Here is a 27,944-nt window from a genome sequence, read left to right on the forward strand (position 1 = left end):
ATAAAGTGCTAGAAACTATGCAGGAAGAGAAGTTATTCCATCTATCATTATTTAGCTGGTTCATTGTAGGTCCCAGAGCCACTCTGGGATTCAGGGATAAACTAATCACCTTACAGGCCAATTTAGGGAGAACGTCATAATCTAAATTACTGTGTTGAACTCGCAGTGATAGAGAAAAACAAGCACATTTCTCTGACCACTAAGGACTGTCGTGTACCTCCCATGAGATCATGGACCAGACTTCAGCTTCAGTCCTGCAAAACCTGGGAAGGATTATACAGCTTTTGTGCTTTAGGAAAAATTAAAAAATAATAATTAAAAAAAAAAAAAAAGTGCTGCCCTCTGAAGCCATGGAGCAGAGAGCTGAATGAGCCAGAAATAGCACCTAGATGAGGAAGATGCCCTAAGTTTGCCACCTGCAATCTGCAGCTTCCTTCTCCTTCTAACTCTGGTCACTTACATTCTAACTTTAAGTTTTCAATTAATTTTCTAATGCAACTGGAAATATTTACCCAGGATGGAATGACTTCAGAAGAATGAAAAAGACATTAATAGCTATAGTGTCCACCTCTCTTCTGTTCTGTATGGATGAATAATGTCTGTACCAATACTGCATGCTGACATGCACAACCTGTAGTGTTGAATTAAATGTGTGATGCAAGCAGCTGCAGTTTAAAGACTTCAGCAGTTAGGAACAGACATCTGCCAGTTATTGTCATAGCTGTAGTTAAACTGGATTTTCAGGTTCAGTCTGCTAGAAATAATGTATTACAATTTATTACACTGGGGAAATAAAAAAAAAGTAGAAAATGCTGAATTTAATTAACATATTAATTTATGGCTTAAACAGTATCTGGTTACAGTATATGTACATCTTCACTCAAGCAGGATAGACCGTTTCCAAATTTTATAATCTTTTACTTAGGTACTACATGATACTTTTAAGCAACCTGTCAAATCCTAAAACCAGAAAGTTTCAGGAATCTAAGCTCAGAATCCTGGAACCATATATCGTAAAATATTTCAATTCAAAACAAAATTTCAAACACAGGATCTGCTTCAGAAGCCGCGTGCAACTCAGCACTCAGTAGAACTGTGCACATAGTAACCTTAGAGGAACTGTTCTCATACTTAGCAAATCTGATTTCACAAATGAACTGCAAAACCTACATTAACTTTGAACTGACAAGAGAAAAATAAAGTATTACTTGAGCAGAAACACAAGATACACATAAACCCAGACTAATGCTTGACTTCAGTTAATTTTGTTTATAGAAAAAACTGTTAGGCAGATTAATCTCTTCAGTCTTCCCTCATAAAAACATCCTTCTTGTGTTTCTTTTGCAGGCTTTGAGTACGAGTGTAATTTTGAAATTAGTTACAGGAAAGTTCCTTCATAAGTCTGTACAGACACTCAACAATTTCTTTGCTCTATGTGTGGGTACTACTCCATACGTTAATTAAGATCCTCCATCGCCTCCTGCCCCTTCATAAGTAGGGTCAGGATACTCTGTAACAAAAACAAAGAAAGAGAAGCAAGAGATAAAATGAATGTATTTCAGACTGTTTGACACTAATAAGGTCAAGTTCAGGCTGTCTTTCAAGTGAACTCAGCTACTAAAAGGTAAAATGAAACTGCGGTGTTACAGAAGGGAGGTCTAAAATAACTACACCTTAAAACGCAGGACAGAAACACGGAAGTCTAGAAAATGAATGTTCAAATAGCTTCTTTGAAACTCACTCCATTTTCAGCTCTTACATCTTTTATTACCAGTTGTGCAAACCCTCTCAGGCCTCCTCAGCAAAATCCTGTTGAGCTGTGCACAGAGGAGACTCTGCCTTTAAAAGCTTAAAAATACCACATCCGCATCAGAAAAAGCTGTAGTAATTTGTCTCTCTAACGAACATCCTTCCTGTATTCCATCCTACCTACAAAAGGAAAACTTAGCTCTGCTCCTCGTTTTCTCTCTCATACCACTCTCACCTGATGTATTTGAGGTGGACAGAAACAGCCACACATGATCTGATAACCACATACCACATCTGCTGCCACTGCCCCGCTGTCATTTCACTATGGAAAGGGGGGAGAAAGTGCCCTGGCCATGTTTGCAGAGAGGGATTTCAGCTCAGTAGGCTAAACTGGTTATTTTTGAACAGTGCAATCTCAGCACAATTCTGGGTTCAAATATGGTAAACAAGTATGGGACAGAATAGAGAAATTCTTGACAGTCCCAAATTACAGTCTGGTTAACCAAAGCGCTCCCTCAGCCAGGTCATTACTGATGTTTTCTTCCACCATCATTCCAAATGAACCATCCGAAGTCAGATGATTTTACTGATCAACTTCAAAGCAGAGAGGGATAAGCATACAGCCAAAAGAAGCCATAAGGTAACAGTCATAACAGGGCTGTGTACAGAGTACTACCCTACCTCATCATACAGTACGATAAAATAAATTATTATTAATATAATGTTATATTAATATTAATATTCAGACTCATTGTGTTGCATGCTAGACAAATTCTGGACCACTTATTAAAAACAATCATCTAGACTGTCTATTCAGCATAACTTCCTAGTCACTATAATCATTTACTTGTTTCAAGTAGAATCAGGGTCTGCATGTGCTCAGCATTCCATGAAACCTAAGTCATATGAAAGCCAACACTCTAAAACCCTTTTTCCTGGGGAAGAACTGAACCTGGCATGAGGGGAAACCCCATGAGGAACTGGGCATGAGGGGAATGGCAGCTCTCACATTTATGCTTATATCTGCCTCACAAGAGCGAGTCAAACTTATATCTCTGAGTATAACAGAAAAATAAAAGAGTAAACCACAAAATCATCAAGGGCACGGTTTAACAACTGCAAACTGGACTTAGCAACAAAATCCACTGTCACAAAGAAACATAAGAAAATTCCTGTTTTGAAGACTAGGATAACAAAGTTAGATATTTATCAAAAACCAAATAGCCACTGACTGTAACAGCTAGCAAGAAAGATTTTGGACAAGATCTAGAAATCAGACAGAGAATATATTTTAAAAATACCTTAAGTCATATAATAAACCACTTCAGGTAAAATATTCAACAGTAAATTATGTCCTGCAAACATCAAGAAATGCATACTGTGTATTTTTTCCTAGTTAACATGTAACCTGAGTGACTTGAAGTATTTGAGTGATACTTATTCTGATATTTAAAACTAGACTGACAAACAAACACAACCCAGTCTGGCACAGCACACCTGCAGGAATCACAGCATTGCTTTACTGTTACATATGGTGGGCATCTCTTCAGCAGTGAGTGACAAGTTCCCTGAATTTTCTAACTGACAAGAAAACACTTTTAGCACGTAAGCACTGTTATTATCAAACACAATTTACATTTCTGTGTTTGAAAAGAAATTTAGCATCGAATGCTAGGGGGAAAAAAAAAAAAGAAAAGAAAAAAAAAATCTGTGAGATCTTCCAAGGCTTTCAGTGCTGAACAAACTGTAATTCAGCTCAAGTCAGCAGGAGTTATCCAAATACATCGCTAAGAGAAAGGATCAGTTCAGAGATCATATCTCTGATAAATTCACTTCACATTCAAAGATTTAGAGTGCTATTCCTTAGGTTGTTGTCATCTCAGAATGGAAGAGAAATCCTAAATAATTAGCCATAAAATAATTTATTTTATTGACAAGGTACAAGGTTGCAACACACAATTAAGACTATCACCGAGTAGATTGTATAGATCCCACTATATGGAATTTTACTTCCTATACACAATGTTTGTAAATCTGAAATAAAATATGCTCAAATCTAGATACTCCATGAGTGACCAGGGTCTAGAATCACTCTTTACTACCCATTCTGAACTGGAAAATACTACTGACAATATTGAGGGACCATTCAAAAGCCTAGTAGCAGAGATCACAGTAAACATCCCAAGAGTCAGGCAGACAAGTCCAAAGACTCTTAAGGAAATAAAGGTTAAAAAGAACTGGCCCCAATCCTTACCAAGTCTCTCCCATAATTTGTTAGATGTTAAAAAAGGAAAAAATATTATTTATAATATATTCATAAAGAAAAAGGGAATATGAAGAATTTTATTTTTTTAAGATCTCTATTGCACACTAACACAACACTGAAGTATATCAGAGATGGGTATAAGCTACAAGCTGGAGAAAACTGAGTAAACACCGAAACCCAATTTCACTCTCTGGAAAGACACAAGCAATTAGCAGCAATATTAAATTTGGTATTTTATCAATGTATACTGTTATTGTGATACTAACTTCTGCAAATATAATAGATAACCAGAAAACCTTACAAAAACCCAATTAAAACATTGTTTTTTCCACTACTTCCATCGTTAACATTTATCTTTATAACCTTATAACAAATTTTGATTTTTAGTATGAAACCTACCTTAAGAGCTAATTGGGAATCCAAGTTTGATTTACATTATATATATTCAAGTGACATACAAAGAAGAAAAAAAAAGGCAGCTTTTAATGCACTTAATTCCCAATGTTACCAGACAATCTGGGCATTGTGCTTGAATATGGTTCAGCCCCTTGATTCAGTTTAAGTAATGTATTATCAAGCTGATGATTCATGTTGCCACAAGCCTGAAAGATAAATATGGTCACCTATTTACCTGAACTATGGATTTTCACAAAATTTTTATATCAGAAAAGAATCCATCAGGTATTTAAGGTTTTCTTCCAACAACTGCATCCTCCATAGCTACTTCCCTGCACATCAAATGAATTCCAGTAACTTCAGGAAGATTTTATGTGTCCCATTCCTGCATCCACACTGATGGCCTTCAACCTATTGGTTTCAGCCAAAAATAAATATGTTCCTCACATATTTTCATTTTGCTCTGAATTAAAGCTAACAGCATTTGCTACCAGCTTGCATTGTTGTGGTAATACAGCCTACCACTACCAATGACACTGAGGCACAAAAAATGCAGTACACAAAAAAACATGCTCTTTGATATGCAAGTTTAACCAACTAGTACTTTACACAATAGAATTCAAAAGTTTACCAATCTGGAGCCCAATCCTACAAATGTTCAGCTGTCATAAAATTACTGGCTCACCCACAGGATCAAGTGTAGGGTGTAGGAAACTGAAGTGCTTGATTCATGTCAGTTTTAAATATGTTTGCCATCAGAAAATCTTACATGACTTTTAAAAGTATTCCTTTGATAACTTAAACTAATCTTGAGTACAGCCTCTGTTCCTTCTGTATAAGAGTGTTCAGGGGAAAAAAGCCACAATGAATCAATAAAAACAATTTGTCAATTACCTTCAGATCACAGTAATTAGTATTTTTTGTAAATAGTTATAATAGCTTTGAGAAATCAAGACATTTTACTGAGAGGGGAAAAACTTCCCTTTAAATCAGCAAATTGTTCAACACAAGTCTTTAGACTGTCGGGGTTTCCAGAAATTCACTCTGTAAGTAGTGCTTATATTACAGAATAGATGATCTCTACAAAATCATGAATTTTAGTGGCTAATGTGAAATCATCATGGTTGTGAATCTACTGGGCAGAATTATAATTTAAGCACAACTCACCGCATGTTAGCAGTGAGTTTGGAAACAGGTTGTAGATAAGCCAAACAAAGTTATAAAATAAACCCTGGCAAAATGCACTAGATGTGCTGAAAGCTTTTTTTCTTTTAATTATTAACACTTACTGCTGTACATTCTGTGGCAGCATAATAAAACATCCAAATACAAATAAAGGAGGTGGAAGTTAAAGCAAGATCTATACAGCACTTCGCTGTTTTAAACTGGTACAAGATAAATATCAGGTAATTCCAAGGTCTTAACAGTTAAAAGCCAAATATAACCATGCAAAAGGTAGTGCACTGCAAACTGATGTGTTTGGGTGATCTGTGACAATCAGGATATTAAGCACCATCACCAATTGCACAGTACTATTTAAACATCAAAGATTTGTTTTCCTGACAAACACAAAAATTTCTTCAAATCCAAGCACATATCTTAAATATTCTTAATGGCAAAACAGAACCATTTTATTAATAAAATATCTATGTATACAATGAAAAACTTGTACACAATTTAAGAGAGCTTTTCCGCAGTATTTTATGATTTCAAGACTCCTATACGTTTCCTTCTTAAATAAATCAGAAAAACATTTCAGAGGTTATCATAAAAGCATTTCCGGGTTTATCATAAAAACACAGTTCTACAACAGGATTCAGCTCATTCCCTAATAATGCTGTGGTTTAAAACCAGGTGTAGTGTATTTAACAGATGTAATACATGAATAACCTCCTCACCTTAAAAAGGATCAACCACAAGCTTATCATTACACATAAATTTAAGCATTCCAGGGAATCAAATCCTGACTCAGCACTTCAGTGCTGCAAATTGTAAACTAATCAAAGATCTCATCTTCCAACCATGAGATTCTTATCCACAGATTTGCAGATCTTGCTACTGGGTTATAACAGGATTCTATATTCTTCTTCAAAAATACTGTTTCCGGTGTTCCTTCTGCCTTTCAAATCCCTAAAATCCAACAGCCCATTTTTAAAATCAGCACAAACTACCACATGCCACTCTGCATTAGCACTTAATGTCTCTATAGGATTTATTTCTCACAAGTTAATCCTCTTGTTGCGCAAAAGTTTTTGTTGAGAAAGGCAGGACAAGTTGAAGTTACTCTTCAGATCAATCCATAGGGATGACAATCAATAGGAAATAGGTGACCCTACTCAACTTCACAATAACAAACTAGGCAGACACAGCCTCTATTTTCTTTTCTTTAAGATGATGTTACCTTTCTTGCACTGTAATGCTCCAGTCTTTACTATCTCCCACGATCTTAGGATGTCAGCATGTATTTGTTATAAATTGCCTAAATGGGAGAATCCATAACTTCCTAAATCATGCAGTTTATAAAAAATATCAGCTTCTGTCAGAGCACAGAAAGTTCTTTTAAAGGCACAACTTCATTTTATGGCCCAGGCCAAAGGAAACAGTTGTCTTTTTCTCTCTACGCGGTTCATCCCTGGCACTTTATCATTTTCAAAAATCTCTTTTTTTTTTTCCCCCCAGCAAACAATAAAAATGCAACTTTCAATGTTTTCATCACAGTCAAGGAATTTCTTCAGTTCCTGCTGGTTTAATAAAGCTTTGAAAACTGTTACTCTAAAGCACAGCAGATCTGTTTGCACAGCTTTCAAAGGATAACTGCACCAGTTCTGAAGCAAAAGGAAAATGTCTATTCCTTCCATTTCTATGGCCAACAATAACTTCTACGTTCTGACAGAATCATGTGTACACTGGCTGGGAAGGCAGTTTCAAAATACTTTATCAGGAAGTCCACAATTCAGTAAAATCCAGGCTCCCCAGACACTGATCCAAACTGATGCACGGGCTGCGACTCTGAACTTCAGGGCTGCTGTTTTGTCTCTTAAGCACACTTACAGTTATTTTCTCCACCAAGAACAACACTTATATTTTTCAGTGTAGATCACTTTAATAGATGTGAACAATAACCAAACAGAATTCTCTTGAAGGAGATCACTAATCTTGTTGTACCTGCAGAGAACTCAATACAGCAGAACACTGGGTTTGTAACAACGTGCTCATCTACTTTAGATTGTTCAACACACAGGAAAAAAAAAAATCAGTATCCCATTTGCATTAAACTGAAAAATACTCCAGTGGAATGTATCCCATGCTCCACTGGACAACAGTCTATCAGTCTCTTAAGGACATTTAACTGAAAACAAATTGCATCTTCTGTTTTTGCAAAGGGAACTCTTCATGGAATTTCAGAGAGGCGAGTAACTCCTTAGGTATCTACTGCCCACTGAGCAATTCAGATCAGAAACTGCTTCACAACAGTGAAGGTGAATCTATGTGTGACTAAAAGCAAGGCAGAGTTGTTCTCACCACCATTTTACCTGCCTAAAATCCTGTATCTCCTAAAAGCAGCAACAAGAAACCAGAGGGAAGTAGTAGGAACAGGCTGAGTGTGAGTGCAAGGCAGGTGGGGGACTTGGCACAGGACGTGGAGAAGATCTACCATGTTTCTTATTTAAAACTGTTATGCCCGTAACTGAAACAAAAAAAAAGGTAGTGCTAATGTAGCCTGAAGTGACCTAAGACACCTTCCTGCTCCTAAATGAACTCCTTCACAAGTAAAAAAGAAGGAAAAGCAAAGTGCATCTCTAATATGATGCAGCAATACTAAGATATTTAATATTTCTATTATGTTAAAAAGCCAAATGCAGTCTTTATGTTGGTAAATTATTATCTGTGGAGTTTTGAAATACTTTAACTTCTTTATGGGTACAGGAGGCAACTGGCACAAAAAATATTCCTATACTTATAAATAAAAATAAAGCTTTGACATTCTTCCTCTCCTAATCTTTAGCTCTAACATAATGGAAACAGGAAGGAAGAGAGTAGAACATTTCAGATAAGACTACCCAAAAATGATAACTCACACAAGGTAATATATTAAAAGCCACATGCAAGTAAATTAATAGATGATTCAACAATTCATGACCTAAAGTAAAATGATCAAAAGGGTGGTATCATGGTAGCATGCACGAAATATCTGTAATTTTAATAAATAAGTTGCCCCTGTCATTAAAACATAGTTATAGATCTATGGATTAGAATGTGGATGCTGTAACTATTTTGATTTATACATGACTGATTAAAAATTAAAAAAATAAGAAGCAGCAACACAGTAAAATGCAGCTTTTCAATAGTGGTAAAATTACTAAAAAGTAAAGATCACTCCAAGTAAATATCAGTAGTCTAAAAGTCATGGTTAAGTTCATCCTTCTTCACCTCATCCTATCTCAAACTACATTCTGGACAGTATTTCAGAGTCAAGACTTTAGTGCAAAGAGCCAATGATTACCACTATCCTTTGAAATTATGGATTTACGTGTCAGTACTCTGGGGTTAACTTTCTCCATTTCATTTTCAACTCTGACAAATGAACAAAGGGAAAAGTCCTGTAAGACACTTCTGCAAGATTTCATAAAGCAAAGCTCCCTTTTATGTGCCGCTGACCTCAGCAACTGCCAAATGTGCATCCTCTCCCCCCGCTCCATAATTACATTCACAATCAGACATTTTTTAAATGTGCACTTTAGACACGAGCCACTGCAGCCCAGCTCCCCATCTGCAGCCTTGCTGGTTAGACAGCTCTTAGTTTTAAGCTGAAATATTCTTTAAAGTGTTTGATAAATCAGAGCATGAAGCCACATGGGAACAAGACCATTACTTGCCATCCCCATAGTGTCTCGGATACACATAGAAAGGGGGAAAATGCTGTGTAATGTCAGGTCAAACTGTCTGATCAACTTGTTGCTTTTCTACAAAATGAAGATTTGCAGCCAGCCCAGTGCAGCAGATTACCAGTCAAGATAAAGACTTCTTCTAAGGAATCCTTCTGATTATGCTAGTATCTTTAAGACTGACAAAACCCACCTGTTTAAACAGCATGCAAGGCTTTAGAAGTTATAAACTAAAAAACAACATAATGCCACAGCCTGGAACTGGGTTTCTAAGAATCCACTGTTCATTTAAAAGAATAACGTTTTTTTTTAACAATTTTACTTCCTGTCTGCTAAAACCCAACCATTTCATATCAAAATTGCATCAGCAATATGATTTCAGCAGTCTCAGTATTAGCACTGAAAGATATTAATACAAAATATTTCTTTACAGAAGTATATATGACAACAGGAAGCTTAGCTTTCTTTGATGAAGGATTGAGAAATATACGTCTCTAAAGACTTCTACAGTTTACATTGAAAACGCATTTCTTTACTCAGTAGCATTTTCTCTCCTTTCAGGAGAGGGAGTGGTTTTTATTTATCCAAGTCACCTCCAAATGTTTTACAAATCAGAAGTAAAATACTAACAGCTCCATCACTAATACCTGCTCTTTTTTCCCCTCATCACCCTTATTTAAACATTCTAAGAAACCATCTGAAAGATGAATACACAAGGCAGATGTTACCAGACATTCTGACTGGTTACTCACATCATACTCTGCAATTCAGGAGTAAAGCTGGTCGATTTTTTCCCACTGCTTGAAGAGACAACCGTTGACATTGGGCTGGCCACAGTGCTGCTCATCTGAGTAAACAAAGAAATAACAGCACTTAATACTTGTATTTCATTTCCAAGAGAGCACATGTAGGTTTCACACTACATATTCAGAAGGGAATAAAAGCTATTTGGGGTAGAATTGCAGGCAAAGGTTCTGCATGCAAAAAGAATCCCATGTGAGACACTGCAGAAAATGTAACAGTTGATATTTACAGTAAGCAAAGTGTTGGAAATGTGCACTATTTCTGAAATACCAATTTAGAGGTATTCACCGGTGGAGAAGCATTAAGATAAAAAACACAGCTATTCTGGAATAGATGGTACTCACAGGCACCAGTATCTTGCTACCTGAACCATCCTCTTATATTCCTGCAGTATCCTCACCATTAGTGAATCACACCCATACCATCCCCACTGAACTAATGGGAGCAAAAGAGATTCTCAGAAAAAGCTAAAACTTAATGAGCACGGACATCACAACCTTCCTTTCTAAAACACCAGCTTTACGTACACACACTACTTAAAACCTTAAAATGGAAATGCATTAAAAAGAGTAAGACTTGAACACCATGATAGTTATAGGACTGAAGGGACTACATTTATTCAAAATAGATTACAGCTTTTCTATATAAATTTCTCATTCAAAAACTCCAAACCAAATGCAGTATAATTTTACTCTTATTCTATGAAGTAATTAGTGCATCTACATTTTCCTCTTTAATAATATGCAAGTCAAACGCCTTTGAACTATTTCATTTCAAAAAATACTTAATTTACTAAAACACTGACTAAGCAAAATTGAATTATGGAAAACTCTATAAATATGTAAAAGGGAGTTTCATTTTTCCCTTAATGTTTTAAAAAAAACTGCACATTGTGTAAGTCTCCTGATAAACAAGCTATATTCCCACTATATTTCTTCCTCTTCTAGCTTTTTGCACACTAGTAACAATTGAGTTGTACTGCTCATTTCTTGTACTATTAGTTGTAGCAGCAGTAATGACAATAAAAGCTATATGTTGATATAGTTTGCTGTGCTGTAAGAGATCCTACCTTTCTCCACTTTAAAGTTCAAAGGTAAGATAGGTTACAGTTCTAAAAAGCAATCCTAAAGTACAGGACCAGATTTATATTAAATGTCATTAAAGGCATTGCAATCAATCCCAAATATTCTGCTTTGGTTGAAGAAAACTTATAATAGTCTAAATACAAGTCATAAGATACCTTCAAAAAGTAAGGTGTGCTTTGAAAGGCTAATGACACAACAGCAGCTGGACAAACGACGAAAAATAAGACGTTCATGCTTTAGATAGAATCATAGAATGGTTTAAGTTGGAAAATACCTTTAAAATCATTGATTCCAACCATTAACCCAGCACTGCCAAGTCCACCAGTAAACCATGTCCCATGTCTTTTAAATCCCTTGAGGGATGGTGACTCAACCACTTCCCTGGGCAGCCTATCCCAATGCCTGACCACCCTTTCCATGAAGAAACATCCTAATGTCCCATCTAAGCCTCCTCTGGCACAACTAAAGGCTGTTTCCTCTTGACTTGTCACTTGTTACACGAGACAAGAGCCTAATCCCCACCTTGCTACACCTTCCTGTCAGGGAGCTGTAGAGAGCAAGAAGGTTCCCCCAAGTCTCCTTTTCTCCAGGCTGAGCCACCCCAACTGCTCCTCATCAGATTTCTGCTCCAGACCCTTCTCCAGCTCTGCTCCCTTTCTCTGGACTCATTTCAGCACCTCAACATCTTTCTTGTATTGAGGGACCCAAAACTGAACCCAAGATTCAAGGTGAGGCCTCAGCAGTGCCCAGCACAGGGGTCAGTCACTGCCCTGCTCCTGCTGCCACACTATTGCTGACACAGGCCAGGTGCCATTGGCCTTCCTGGCCACCTGGGCACATGCTGGCTCATGTTCAGCCACCGCCAACCAGCACCCCTGGGGTGCTTTCCAAACACTCTGCCCCCAGCACTGCATGAGGTTTTTGTGACTTAAATGCAGGACTTGGCCTTGTTGAATCTCACACAACTGGCCTTGGTTGATTGATCCAGCCTGTCCAGATCCCTCTGTACAGCCTCCCTACTCCCACCCAACTTGGTGTCATAAGTTTACTTATTTTTATTAATGCTTTCAAGTAGATTTTCACATACTTCTGTTCATCTTCAAGCAGATTCTAATTTAGGTCTCCATCCTGCAAGCATTTATGCACATGTGTAACTTTAATCACAAGTTTGCTCCCACTAAAGTCTGATTTTAATCACGTGAGTAGTTACACACTAGGCTTCAGTGTTGTCATAATCAGCAATTACCAGAGTCATATAACCTAAACAGTCAAATTAGTGAATTTTAAAAACCAAAAAAATGTTTAAAAACTGAACAGCATACAAAGACTTAAGGGGTTTTAAGTTTAGGGTTTTTTAAAACTAATATAATTTAGTATCATATATATGGCTATTTCCTTTGACGATCCATAACAGACATTTTGCTTTATACATGAGGTTCTTTTCTACTAACTTATGAAGCATTCTCCCAGAATTCCCAAAAACCTTGGGACAATTCCACAGTTGCTTCCTCACAGTGTAAGCTTTGTGATTCATGGAAGTCCTGTTTTGGGGTAAATCCTTTCCTAGGTTCCTCCCTCCAAGTGGACAAGAACAGCTTAATTAAAAAACACTTGTAGGGCTGTAGATGTGTGTAAGTATCAGTAGGCTTGAGAGCTGAAAGCTTATTGGCTATTGCTTCACTAAAAACTTGATCTTCCTATTGCAACCAAATGATTTAACTTTCAAATCAAGCAGGTGTACAGCATTTTCTTGACATAAAAAACCAACAGCTTGTCAGGCTTCATCAGACCCTTTACAATAATTACTTCCACAGCCCACGTTTTGTTTGATGGTTTAGATAATTAACTTCTTTACACATCAAAGTCCCATCCTCCGTATGTTCTATTTCCTTTCTTCCGGACATTAAAAAAAGAAAAAAAAAAATCATTCAAAAGCAGAAGCACTCTCAAATCAATTTTCTTCAATAAGTACAGCTATCATGGAACTGAAAAGCCTACAGTAATCTTCAATGGGTCGATATACTGTATTTGTTTTAACTCCAAACTGAAATGCAGCTGTTTGCCATATTCTACAAAATGAATTCAGATGTTCAGATTAGGTCACAGATTATTTCAGCGTGCTGTATTTTAATCATGAACTCTAGAAAGAAGATAACTTCTGATTAACACTATCTGGACTGGCAATTATGAGTTTGTATCCAAAGAAGTCCAGCTTGTATAAATTCTTTTCCCATAAGTAAAATATTACAATCAAATGTATGGTTAAAAATGCACATTAAAATGTGTATATAATCATTAATATATTTTAAAGCATATTCTGCAATCTCAATGTCTTTTACACTGAAGAGTCACAACAGAAAACAGTACTTGTTCCATATGAATCAGCAGAACAAGAGTTCTCAGTTGAGGGAAACAAATTTTAAGTCACTTTTCATCAGGTTCAGGCCCATCCCTCTCACCACAGTAAGACATCCAGGCAGACTTCCATTTCATAGCCCTCCTTCATGTCCATATCCACCCTGAAATAACCAAGCAGTACTAACTCACACTGACTCTTCTACAATCAATAAGAGATATCTGCATAACCCATCTACTTATTCAAGAGCAAGCTGAGAGATGTATAAAAACTGAAATTCCACTGCTCCTAAAACATGAATTTAATATACAGGCTATACATTTAGCCAATAACAGTAAACCACAAAATCTGCAAGATGACTCATATTATTTGGGACATACATAAAGCAGTCTTAACATACATATATATACAGAGAGAGAGAGAGAGAGAAATAGCATCATAGAACAGTTTAGGTTGGAAGAGAGCTTAAAAATCACTTCATTCCAACCCCCCTGCTATGGACAGGGACACCTTGTTGCTCCAAAGTTGCTCCAAGCCCCACCCAGCCAGGCCTTGCACACTTCCAGGGAGTGTGCAGCCACAGCTTCTCCGGGCAGCCTGTGCCAGTGTCTCACCATCCTCACAGGAAAGAATTTCTTCCCAATATATATAATCCTAGTCTCTAAGTTTAAAGCCATTCCCTCTTATCCCATCATTACACATCCTTGTCCAAAGTCCCTCCCAAGCTCTCTCAGAGCCCTTTTAGGTACTGGCAGGTGCTGTGAGGTCTCCTCAGAGCCTTCTCTTCTCCAGGCTTAACAACATATACTCAGTCAACAAGTCTCTTGAAATATTGCTCAAATACTTTCACCAGCCACCATTGCCGAAATGTCACATGAAGATCCAAGAGAAAAGTGCATCCAAACAATCACTAGAGAACAGTCCTCTAAACACACTGCTTGACAGTGACCTAAACTCACTCAGGAAGAGCAAGAGCAAACATTAATAGTAATACAGCTGTCACTTCACCAAAAAAAAAAACACCTAAGTCTAAACTGGGTCTGCTTAAAACAAAAGTGGATTTGCACAGATAGGCCAAAGGTGCAGAATAATCAAAAAACCCAGCACTGTCCCTGCATAACTTTTTGCACTGAATAACACAGAGCAGAAGTTACCATCACAATGACTTAATTCATAAACATACATCTAATGTAGTTATCGCATCAGTCCTCTTCCCTTGCCTTTCATAAACACATTTTGCATATAAACTGAAACCATGCAAAAATTTACAGACTGACAAATTTTCATTTATATAAACCCAAATAAAACAGGAAGGAAATAAAGGCCAAGATGACTATGAATTAACACAAAATTAAAATTAATGCTTTTGTTTTCACACCCTTTACTTGAGAGTTATTAGATTAACTAGTCTGCTGCCACTGAGTATTTCACTAGATGCATGGCCTCACCAGCTGACAAGAGTGTAAGGTAACAGTCTTCTGGAATTGGAGATGTAACAAATAAATACAGGAAATATAGATTTTTTTTTTTTAGTGCATTTCTTTTAAAAAACAAAAACACAGCCACAAACTCTGCTGAACATGTGCAAGACCAGCTGAGTGTGCGCTCAAAATTATTAAAAAATAAGAGGTTAAACAAAACACCAATAATCCATTACCACATGCATGAGTAGATATATTGTTTTGCTTATCACCCATTCTGCCAGTAATATGGGAAAAGTAAAAATGAAAACACCAAGTCTTTAAGTTCTCCTGAGCTGGAACTCAGCAGGCTGGAACTAGAAACACTCTAAAAGGGTCGCAGATATGCACAGGGCATGTATGGTCTGAATTTTACAACAAATTAATGATTCCAAGTATATAATGAAACTAGTTTATCGTCCTCAAGCCTGTCCAGGTTAAAAAAAAAAAATCAGCTTTTTTGTGCAACAATTAAGAAATGGCTTTGCTTACAGGCAATAGGATGAATAACTTCCATATACCCTAAACACCACCTCTTCAAAAGCCAAGTAGATAAAGCAAAGGCCTAAACTTTCAGGGAACAGTCAGACCAAATCCAGGATTAGGAGCAATCTGTGGGCGGGCAGTGACACATCTGCACCAGGTCTGCACACAAGAATATTGTTCAAAGCTGGGGATGCAACCTCAGCTTGCTTTCATTTTTAATTAATTAACAAAGTATCACAAAGCGAAATGTATGCACTATTCATGCTAAGGATAACACATTACATCTGCTGCTGCTGCTTCCATTTATTGCTTCATAGACTAGTTGCTTATGGTAGTTTTATTTTAAAGTGAATACCAAAAAGAAAAATTCATCTTATAGTTGTCAATGCCCAGCCCAGCTTTCACCACCCAGACAAATAAGCATCTCATCTTTAACCGTGACACTCTTTCTTGGAACAAAACATGCTTGAAAAGCCCACACGAATACAAGGAACATAACTGAACATCATTCCCCCCTTTCCATTTAAAAGGCAACTTAGTCATTCATTCCCATGGAGAAGTTACAGAAGAAACATGCAGGGCTGATAACAAAGGGAACAAATTTACCAATACAAGTAGGCATAGATTTTGGTGCAAAGAATAACATGCATCTTAATCATTTTAAAACTGTTCAACATCCCTGGAGATAAAATAATCCTTCATGTTCATTTCTACATTTCATAATGTATCTTTGTGCATTAATTTTACTGAAGACCTTAAATGAAAGCAGTGAACAAGCACAATGCTCTCACTGACTTGGCTGGGAAAGAAAAGTCACTAACCAACCTCAGACTAAAATATAACCTTCTGACTCCACTGTGTGTAACAACTGCTGTGTTTTACTTGAAATTACTCTGCATGTCCTCATATTTTAAGCTATTATTTGTCCACCCATGAGCTAGACAGGACAATTATTTAAGCTTCTTCTGAAACAGACCACAGAATGGTCTGGACTACTGAAAGAATACTAATATACAGATGTGACTGTTTTACTTGAGACTGGGAAACACACAGCAATCTTACATGAGAGCTCTGCCTCCACATCTGGAGATGTTTACAAACACTTCTCTCAGCATTTCTAGCTCCAGTCTAATCAGAGCTCTGTCCTTCCCCAGAAGTGATATATTTCTTTTTAAGAAGAAAGCAGCGAAAATTAAGCTAATGTATATGCCCACCTCCCTCTGAACTGAACGTGCACACTTTTTGCTCTGTGCCACATCTGGTAGTTAATGGCACTGCAAATTAAACATCAATGACTTTCCTTTATTTTGTTAAATGCTTTAACAAAACAGTGTAAAGACCAGACAACCCGTAACTAACAGCAAAGTTTCCACAGCTTTCAGGAGCTGGCTCCTATAACCAGAACTTTATTTGGACTAGCAATTGTTTTTTCATAATACATTAGTACTCTCAACTTGCCATACTAATTATTTAATAATTGTACAGAGATGCAATTTAGCGACCATGATCTTCCTGTGGGAACCACTGACAATTTTCAGTGAAGCAAACACAGGTCTGGTGATAAAGAACACCTTCAAGTCACCAGGGACTTGCACACTTGACTCCAGCATGCAAAGATGAACAGGCCCCAAACTGTGACTTGCTCAGTATTTTGCTTATTCTGACAAGTAAAACATAAAATATTAATATGCAAAGGTCAAATTAGTTCTGCCAATATGCTTTACTGCTCATTTGCCAACAATGGTTCCCATCTATCTCTAGTTCCATCTAAAGTAACTTAAAGCTTAAGGTTTTACCAACACAGGTAGATTTTCTGTAAAGCACAGCCAAGTCACCATTAGCCTTAAATTATATTTTCCGCAGTATAACTTCTCTCTCTAAACCATCGCCTGCCTTCATCTCCTTTCAAGGTGGCATTATCTTCCCAATCTATTACACTGCTCACATTGATCCTCATCCTTTCACATCTCTGTGTTTGGTTCACTATTTGAAATGCAATTCAAATACTTTCTTAATATATAGTACCACCCTAACTTTAACTGAATATTCTGGCATATCAGGAATACCATCAAGTTAGGGCATCGATGTATGTATCCAAAATGTCTCATCAAAAGCAAGCAGCCAAATACGTAGGTGAGATTACATAAAATTTCTCCAATTCTTGTTGTTGAGCTGTTCCTCTCCTTTCAGAAATCAGTGCTAGCCATCAAAAGTAGAAATTCTCTAGAGGAGAAAATGTCTTCCTCTGTTGTTCATTTGCACAACAGCTAATACAAGGAAAACTACAGGAAAAACAGCCATGGCTTTAAAATGTAAGTTGCAAGCACGAAAATTAGCTCTTAAAAAGCAGGTCTAACAGTATGTCAGGAACATTCAGGCCCACCAACCCTTTCCAGAGATCTCAGTCACAGGCGATGTCCAATAAGTGTCTGTTAAAATGTATTCCTGTTCAGTCAAAATTAGTCATTTTTCCCAGGTATACTTAGGAACTGGCTTAATTCTTGCTACAATCTCTCAAATAAATCATAAAAATTATCAATGTAGCTCTTCAGTGTTAAGTGCTTTTAAAAACCATGTGCTTAAGTAGCAAAGACAAATGTGTGTTTTCAATAAAACATTTCAGCAGAAGCCTACTGGAAATCACCTCTTCCATGCAAGCTCCCGACCTCTTTTTCCATTCCTGTTACTCCTATGACAGTTTAAGGAGCTGTGTAAACTAGAAACTTTGCAGCTGACTCTGTGAAAGTCTGATTGTCATCAAATGCAATACTTCAAACGTATGCAAAATACAGGGGTAGAGAAGAGCCAAAGATTATTTATAAATAGAAGTTTCACCAGTGTTAGCTTGCAAAAGAACACTTACTAAGGTTACTTCAAATTAGTAACAACTCCCTGCAGCATTGTGAGTGCCAAGTATCTGAAACATAGATTACAGACCAAATCAATACCATTTTCAGAACCTTTGACAGGCAGTTTTTTTGATCAGCTCCAGATAAGCTCATAACTGACTCACCACTGACTCGTTCCATGAGAACAGAGGCCTGACTTGTTTCCTTCTCTGCACACACTTGTGTATCTACACATTTGGATATTTCACAATTGCAACAAGAGCATTAACTCAATTAGTTTCTATGTTATAATTACACTGCTTGGGTTTGGCCTCATGCCTCAGAACACCCTTGCACTGATGACCTAGAAAGACACTGTCTAGCTGGTCTCACAGCCCAAGGGCATCACATCAGAGCAGCACTAACAAGGTGAACAATACTCGCTGTTGCTCTACACTATTATATGTAGGCAATTCTTAAAACACTTGTAGCTTGCTAAATTACAGCTTGCTTACACTGACAAGTTACTAATGAGCTAATCAAATCTCAGCCCCATTCTGTGCTACTCAGAATTGAGCCCAGGAGAGTAATTCAGCTGGTTATGACACACAGAGGCTCAGCAAATAATCTAAACGCTACTGAATCTTTTTAAACCTTAGGTAATGTCTCCAAATCCATGTATTTTAAAGTCACAAGTAAAATGCCACTAATGCACTGAAGGATTTGTTGTTTACTTCTCAGAGACATGACTTGGAGTTCTTCCTCCTGCCTTTTTAGTATATTCTGGCAAGACCTCAAGCTTTTCTTCAGAAAATCACAGCTAAGAATTTCTTTCTCTAACTGAAAACTAACTTTTTCAAACTTTCACAAGCAGAGATGAGGCTTTCAGAAAAACTGTTAGAGTTGGAAATGCTACTTTTAACATCAACATTTCCACCTACATGGCAACAATACATGGGAGAAAAAGGAACCAAAATAAAACAAAACGTGATTTGCATATTAGTAACATGCAAATACGGGCCTGTGCAAAGTCCACCAAAGTTAACAGAGGGACTGACACTGCCTTCCACACCACTTGGACCTGGCCAGCACTGAAGAAAGATATGCAAAAAGGGAGAGAGGGAGGGTGCACTGTATCCCGTCAAGTAAGCACTGCTGCCTTAAGCCGAAGGGAAAGCAAGGCCTGTATCGAGAAAGAGAATGATGTGGGAGTTAGATCAAAGACTTCAAAAGAAAATGTAAGGGTATCACCAACACTGCTGCAAACCTTGAAACAGATTCACTCGTAGGAAATCAAATGTCTCAAAATAAATCATTAGCACTAATGCCATACAGCAAACTTGGTTGCCCACAACATCAGGTTCCTGCCTCCCTTTCACACACACAGTAATATATGTTTTGCATGTATATTGTGTTTTGTGTTCATCAACTGCAAAGCATCCATTTGTGCAATTTCTAGGAACTCAGAAGCAGTTGATCTGTACGTAGGACATATAAAAACACAGTGAGTGGAAAAATCACTTAAAGCTAACATAGGGAAATATGCTTCTGGACTGTTCTTCCTAGGTTTTTAGCATTTACCATTAATTTCTGAGAGGACTAATAATTTCTATAAGGAATACTATAGACCTTAAGTAAACATTCTGAAATATCAGGAATAACATCAATTTAGGGCATCAATGTATGTATCCAACACTTCACACTAAGAATGAACAGCCGAATACATAGAATTACAATTAATAAACCACCACATCTGTTTGGGCACAATAAACAAAATGCACTTCCTGTAGACAAAAATTACAAACCAGTAACACTTCATAGCATCAGAGTGACACGAAGAAATTAACAACCTGCAGCTTACTGCAGGCCAAAGCCTGGCCACTGTCACATAATGTTAAGAATATTTTAAAAGAAAATGAAAAAGAAGTCCTAGAAACACCTTCCAGATTAGCTGCATGACGACAAACCGAGCAGGGCAGGTTCTGATGTAACACCACCCAAGGACATCAGAAAACCCCGCGCCCCGGGCCCCCCCCCGCGCCCCGCAGGTACCGCGGGCAGGAACCGCCCCGTTAATGCTCCTGAAGGCCCCAACAACGAGCAGCCTCGCCAAGTTAATTAATAGCAACACACTGCCTAACAGCGTGCCCTCGCTGGTGACTCACTCAAAGGCTCACCCCCGGGGAAGGATGGATGGAGGAGGAGGAGGCTGAGATGTGCAGGGGAGGAAGGATGGAAGGAGGGTGGGAGCAGCTTGTGGTGCCCGGTCCCCCCACCCCCACCCCGTGTGCGGAGAGCCGGGAGGGGAGAGCGAGGGGCAGGAACTGAACCTCGGTCTTTCCTTCTCGCCTGGACCGAGGCGAGAAAACGAGGGGGACGGAAAGCAGCGGCAGCTTCGCGCTGTTCCCGCCGCCGCCACGGCCGCTCAGGCAGGCAGGGAGGGAGGGGGGGTAAAATGGCGCCGCCCGCGCCGGGGAGGAGCCGGTTCCGCCACAGCGGCCGCCCCGCACATGGAAGGCGGCGGCGCCTCCCAGGGCGCGGGGAGGAGCCGGGGCGAGGCGGGGCCGTCACCGCGTCCTCCCGCCGCCGCTGCCGGCGTTCCCCTGAGCCGTTCACCTCAGCTGCTCCCTTCAGCCCAACTCCCCCTCCTCAGCCAAACTCTCTCCTCAGCCGCTCCCCTCAGCCCGCCCCTCACAGAATCACAGGATTATTAATGCATATAAGTATCTCAGAGGAGGGTGACTAGAGGATGGTGCCGGGCTCTTTTTGGTGGTCCCCAGTGACAGGACGAGGAGCAGTGGCCATAATCTAAACAGAGATGATGTTTCGCCTCAACATGAGGACAAACTTTACAGTGAGGCTGGCAGAGCACCGGAACAGGTTGCCCAGGGAGGTCATGGAGTCTCCCTCTCCAGAGGCATTCCAAACCCACCTGGATGTGTTCCTACATCACCTGCTGCAGGTGACCCTGGTACCAATAACACCAAGGTTGTAGTTTAATCCCTGTATGGGCTATTTACTTAAGCATTGGACTTGTGGGTCCCTTCCAACTCAGTATACCCTAAGAATTCTGTGGATCACAGAATCACTTTGGTTGGAAAAGGCATCTGAGATGATCTAGTCCGACCTATGCCCAACCACCACCCTGTCAACTAGACCATGGCACTAAGTGCCAAGTCCAGTCTTTCCTTGAACATTTCCAGGGATGGTTGTTGCAGGTGCTGCCCAATGGGCCATGGCCACGGCCACCTCTTCCTTCCCTGTCAGCGCTGGGCGATGCTGGACGGCAGCGCGAAGAGCTCCAGGGCTACTGTGAGTGCCAAAATCTGGAGGATTTTGGGAAGAGGCGCCTGAATCCCCCTCAGGAGGGAGGTGTGGGCTTACATAGGTGCCTGGCCTCAGCACAGGTGCCAGCCCACCCTCATGTCTGCAGCTACAGCCCTGTACAGGTGTTCAAAAATAGCACAGTGTGAGCAACAGCGATCCTGGTTTGTCTTTAGCCTTGCAAATACCACTGGATCCTTGCTACGGCATACCAAGTTGTACTACTTCAACCATGCTATTAATTCTTCAAAGCTGTGCCAGGGAGGTTTAGAATAGACATCAGGAAGCATCTCTTTACTGAGAGAATGGTCAAACATTGGAACAGCCTTCTGGAGAGGTGGTCAATGCTCCACACGTCAGTGTATAAGAGGCATTTAGACAATACCCTTAACAATTTGCTTTAACTTCTGATCATCCCTGACATGGTCAGGCAGTTGGACAGGATGATCATTGTAGATCCCTTCCAGATTAAATACGCTGTTCTATGCTGGGATGATGAAATGCATTGAGGTAGTTATATATCTGTGTTTTCCTCTGATTCCTGGCAATGGTGGCTTTCCTCTCCCTGTGTCCTGTCAGCTCAATAGGTTGATGGGGAAGGGCATGACTAGGTGAGCTGGAGCATTAACCCACCTTTCCTTGCATCTTTTAACCCTTCCTTTCTCCTTTCAACCTTTTCTTCCTTCGACACCTCCTAACTGTAGGTTTCTGTGAGTTTAGTTTGGTCATTTCGCTCATCATGTGCAAGTTTGTTAGGAGACAGGCTGAAGTGTACCATGGTATAAACTGGAATTAATAAGTGGGACCAATAGAGGTAAATGGAATAACTGTTAGTGCTTTTTTCACCACCAAAAATCTTACTTTTCTTGAAAGTTTGCAGGGTGTATAAATTCCAAAGTTACGCTCTGTCTTTTTCTTTGACCTTCTCAGTCCATCTCAATTCAAATTCCTGCCTACCCACTGACATCATAGAGACTTCATAATTTTATGCAAATCTTAGTATTTTACTTCTTTTTTTTTGGAGGGGGGGGAGTGGAGGATAAGAAAAAGAGGAAAAAGAAAGCTCTGGTAACCACTGCAATGATCTTAACACTCCAGAGGCTATCTGAATTCCAGTTTATTACAAAGCCGTCTTATTTTCTGTCTTTCTCTCTTAGCTTCCTTCTGCTACCCTTAGGTTGTTTTTTTTTTTTTTTGGCTACCATTCAGTCCCCGTCCTTCTTACTACTTCGTATAAACACTCTGCCAGTCCCCTCTGCGTTGCTTCCTCCCTGTTCCCACCTCCCACATCAGCTTCAGAAAGACGAGGTGATTCTGTGGCTCGCTGCCAAGTGCTGCCAGCCTCCCTCCCTTCTGCTGCTGCTCACGATTATGGAAGTAAAGCTGATACCAGCCCGAGCACTGACAGTAACAGGGCAAAACACCAAGATATTATCCTAGAGAACGAGAGGCCTTATGCTGCTGATTCTTGCCTGCACTGCAAAGTCTAGTGAGTGCTGCGAGGAGGATGGACTAAACTATTCCTTCCTGTTAGACATTTTAAAATATCTGGGCAACCCCAGCCAAAGCAGGGTTACTGATGAGCATCCTGGCCAAAAGGAGAATCAAAGCGTTCTGTCAAGTTGTGAAAGGTACTGCAGAAAAACTCAAGGCAACTCAAGTTTTTAGCCAAATTCTATGATTTGTCAAAACTTTACATTAAACTGAGGAAGGCAAGGCAGCATATTGCTGAGATTTCTATGCATAGCTTCATGTATATCAGAATTGGTAGGACAGACTAATATGAAAACATAGACAAATAGAGAAATTACTATGCCAGTTCCATATGGTAATTTTAATAAGGGGATTACTAGGATAATGTGGTTAAGCATGTCCACTGTGAACTACATAACTTCCAGGAGCTTGGAAAGAGGCAGTGTGACTTGGTGAGGTGCCTGAAAAAGCACTGACAGAAATATTTTCTGACAAACTGTGTTGCTGTGTAGAACCCTTTTGCCTGCAGTGAGAGGTTACCAGTTCAGAAGGGATTGAAGTTGCTGCCCAGTGATGAGCTGGGCTGATGAAAGAACGTTCCCCCTGTTGCAACTTCTGTAGGTAATAACTCCTGGCAGAATAATTGGACAAGATAGATACCTACTGACTATGAAATCTGAAATCAATACAAGAAAATCTGCTGGAAGACAGGAGGAAAGAGGAGTGAGGTGTCCTTTCTAGTACTGTGCCTTTCTCTAGCTGGTAAAAGTGCAGAGGCTGCTCCCTGCTTGGGTCTGAATTCTTACAATACTTCACAGAGAGGAAAAAAACCTGATCAAGTTTTTGTTATGCATTGTACAGAACCAAAAAAGGGCACATACAAAATTGTTTCCCCTTTCCAGGTCACCTTTCAGATCACAAGGTCATTATAAACTATCTCAGCACTTTTACAAGCTGGAGTCTGCTCAAACCATAATGCTTACAAAGTTTCACTTTGAATAAGCCTGATTTTCTCTGTCATTTGTTTTCACTTTTTATTTCTCTGCAGAACATAAAAAGTCAGAAAAAGATTTTATTTTCCCCCTACATAGCATATAATTTACATCAATCATCCCAGGAGGTCAGTACCACTGGGGTGTCATTTAAATACAATGAATATAAAGTAATGAAGCTCTTGCTGGAGTGGATGGCCACAATTCTCAGAGAGAGAGAGAGAGTTTCCAAAGCATGTGGAGAAAACACAACGGGAGACCGAGTGAATTCATCACACCACAAAAATGTCTCCATCCTGTCGACAAAGTCATTAAACGAAAACGAACCATTGTTACTCTAGACACTCGCATTCCTTCGGCATAATAACCTCAGTATAGAAGCATTGGGGCAAGGAGAATTTGCACACACAGGAGAAAAAAAAATTCAATCTATTAAAAAAAACATAATCCGGATTATGTAATGAAAGAAATCCTCCTTGCTCCAAAGAGGAGACAGAGCCTCTGCAGAAGCCACAACTAATAAGGAACCGTATGCAGTGGTACAGGGCGGTTTCTTCTCCTCCAGCCAACAAGTCAAAGTAAATGCCAACCCAGACAATTTTTTTCAGATAACTCACAAATTATGTTCTCCTTTAATTACATGAATGTTTCTACCCTTTGCTGATCCATAGCCACCCTGGTTTTTAAGATCCCTTGTTGAGATTTCCCCAGTACCATTTCCTTTTTTGTATTCATTTACTTCCAATAATTTCTTCAGTCTCCATTAAAGCAATCTGTGAGGAATGCAGGGATTAGAAGGGTTTGCTGTGTTCAATTTTATTTAATTTTTTGGCAAAGCGTGTCTGAATAGGAGAAAGTGTCACATGCCTACAGTAAATCATAACATATACCAGTTTATGAAAATAGATTGTACTTCTGTGGATCTCCCTCAAGGAAATACCACTTTAAAGCAAACCACCATGCAACCTCTGGTCAAAAAACGTAGTGTTAGAAAGCTGCAGCAGAGATCCCTCCCTTTATTATAAATTATTCCATACTAATTAAAACAGAAACTTGCTAATTAAATTACCACCTGTAATTGTCAAAACTATATAGGAATATAATATATAGATTACTTTTTTTTTGGTTTTGATACAAAAGCACTACCTTGATTTAAGCAAACAGTGAAAAGGAAATCTCTGCTTTATTTATTTTTAGTAACTGCACGGGAACAGGGAGCCTACTCAAAAGTGAGCGGAGCTAATGAGGTAACACATGCCAGCAAACACCAAATCATACCTGTTAATTACAACAAATATGTTCACAGACAACAGCAAGAATGCTATTTATCCATCATTTACAGTGACTGAAGTGCAGGGAAGGGAATTGGTTTCCTGGCAAATGTCCCAATTAATTGAGCGTGCTATTTATTAGGGTGCTGATTAAAGTGTACTCTGCAATATAATAGTCGAGTATGAAGTTGCCAACTCTCATTCACTCCTGGCTTGTATGGATGAAAGCAGGAGAGTAGACTAGCACAATATGAAAATAGTGATGCATTCCATGCCAAAATGGATTTAAGGCAATTCCAATACCTGGAAATTAAAGACCTGGAGAGACAGAATTAGGTAGCACCATGATCTTGAGGATAGAACTTTGTGTTGTGTAAACCAGTTGTGTGACCAAGACCTTCAATCTGTAGTAGCCATTTTGCACATGTATTAACACTCCTCTCAGAAGCCAACACCGTAGGCACACCCTTAAGTAAGCAGCATATGCATTAAATATAAAGCAAGATAAAAGCAGAGTTTTGTTCCTGACTGATCTGAATCAATGCAGCTGAAGAAAAACTACTTTAGAGGGGTCCTTTTCCCAGCCACCGACTCCTCCAGCCTCTCCAATAAGCTGCCCTGAGACTGTGGCTTAAATAGTGTTGGTTTGTTGTACCCTTTTCAAAACCATGGCTTCCACAAATGAGGTTGGGAGTTTCCACACACAATCAAGGAGGCTTATGCTAATAATTGTATATATTATCTGAAGTAACGCTTGAGGTTTGATCTCAACCAAGATAACCACCAGAGCAAACCAAAATCATGATTTGTACCAGCGAAGAATTTCTTGGTCGTGGATCACTCCTAACTCACCTTGTTAGCACTGATGCAAGATCTGGGTAGAAGGCACAACTGGCCATGATTTTTAATTAACTTAACGAGTCTGTACATGCTCTTTTCCCACAAAGGTCACAGCATTTTGGGAACATCCTACATTGCACCTCTATAGCCAGAGATATTCAAGGGTGACCTCCATGGTTAGAGAGCTCCAGCCAAAAGGCTCTAAAAACAGATAATAAGTCTTGGTGCAGAGTCTTTCTTGCGAAGCTGACTGTGCCCAAAAAAACATGCAGCTTTGAAAGAGCACTCTGACAGTATGCTGGATATCCTTGTTACCTAAAAATGAGAGCAGTAAAGAAGAGGCAAAGCTCCAATTCTCCAAAGCAAGGGAAAGAACCAACACTGTAGCCAGAGACTCCTCCAGCTGGAGAGCAGGTAGCAGCTTTAGCTAATGGATCTCAAGGAGCTCACTGAAGCACAACATCAAGAGAGATTCATGACCCATGTAATCACACCTGCCCATCACTCTCGGTGTCCTGACTGTCAGCATTTCACTGAAACCACTGTGCTGCATAAAATGCACAACCAAAGTTAACCCCAACTGAACCAGAAGCACAGAGGATATTCTGGTAACAGGATGTATTCTGGCAAATATAGTATCAGGAGTAGATTTCGGTGGAAGCCCAGTCGCCATGGTTAGTGCAGGTTTCCAAATCCTTTGTATCCTTAGCAAAAACACATCTGGGCCATTTGCCATGGAAAACAGGTGGGATCCTCAGGTTAACCATTTCCAAATGACATGGTTAGTTTATTATGGACTCCAGTCATAAGCCTTGGGAAGATAAGTGAGAATAAGGCAGAAGACTGAGCTTTCCTCTACAGAAAAAATATAAGCAGAGGATATTAGTTCTTTCTGGATTGCATATTCATATAATGAAAGTTTCCAGAATCAATCCGTTCAAAACAGTAATTTCTTGAATTGTAGGAATAGTGCCAGCAATTTGCATCAGATTACTACTGGACTGCAGAATAAATGACATCAGCCACAGGTTGCTAAAGATTTAATTTCCTTAATGTTCTGAAACATGTTCATGTTATTTGACCATGCAGAGCAGGTAGAATGCTGAGTTTATGGTTCCCCAACACTTTTTATGCCTCAGCATGGGTGCCCAGTGGTGGTAATCTGTGTACATTAGATATGAGATACAAGTGTATCAGAGAAGCCTTTTTTTTTCCCCTCTAAATAAATGTTTAAATATTTAGGGCCAAATTCCATTGCTAAACATATGAACACAGCTCTCTTTGAGCTCATTGGAGTGCGTGTGTATCTAAGAGCAGGACTTGGCCCTTACATTTTAGATTTTAGCAGTAAGCTTCCAATGTAAAATAACGTGTGATCTGTAACACACAGGAAAGCAGCAAGAGCTAGTTTTAAAGGAAGGGTACAATTACATATTTCCATCTTTCTTTTGGATAAGAAGCACTCCCTTCAGCAGAGTTCCTGAGAATATTCTTACCTCTTCTCCAGACAGTCTTCCTTTTGTATAAGGTGCTTCTCTGGCAGCTTTGATCATTCCTGTAGCTGGGAAACAGAGTAGGATACTTTTTTTTATTTCTTTGCTACTTCTCTCCAATTTCCATTCTGCCAGTTTCAACGTAGTATCATGATGGAAAATACAGAGCCATTTTAAAATACGCTTACACTAATGAATTAGATACGTTTTTTAAATTATGAAAAACTCAGGATGT

The 27,944-nt window shown here is 39.1% G+C and overlaps 2 protein-coding genes across 12 annotated transcripts in view; one reads left to right on the plus strand and one right to left on the minus strand.

Annotated features, from left to right (window-relative positions):
* SUPT3H (SPT3 homolog, SAGA and STAGA complex component) overlaps positions 1-21,182 on the minus strand; it is a 308,865-nt gene extending 287,683 nt beyond the window's left edge. For 5 of the 10 annotated variants that reach the window (XR_003532413.1, XR_003532412.1, XR_003532411.1 and 2 more), the window contains exons 1-2: positions 20,256-20,288; positions 10,050-10,144 (exon numbers count right to left, since the gene is read on the minus strand). Coding sequence is in view for 7 of the 10 variants with exons in the window: in XM_027672664.1 (XP_027528465.1) it covers positions 10,050-10,144; positions 20,256-20,273 (113 nt within the window). In the remaining 3 variants the exon portion in view is untranslated. Of the gene's footprint in view, positions 1-10,049; positions 10,145-20,255; positions 20,289-20,368; positions 20,387-20,481; positions 20,602-20,646; positions 20,813-20,932 lie in introns of those variants that run through there. The other 5 variants (XM_027672667.1, XM_027672670.1, XM_027672671.1 and 2 more) reach the window with 5 other exon arrangements.
* RUNX2 (runt related transcription factor 2) overlaps positions 1-27,944 on the plus strand; it is a 226,550-nt gene that overhangs the window by 25,190 nt on the left and 173,416 nt on the right. The window lies entirely within an intron of this gene.

This window comes from Neopelma chrysocephalum, unplaced genomic scaffold, assembly GCF_003984885.1.
Source record: "Neopelma chrysocephalum unplaced genomic scaffold, ASM398488v2 Primary Assembly neopelma1_97517, whole genome shotgun sequence".
Taxonomy (NCBI): domain Eukaryota; kingdom Metazoa; phylum Chordata; class Aves; order Passeriformes; family Pipridae; genus Neopelma; species Neopelma chrysocephalum.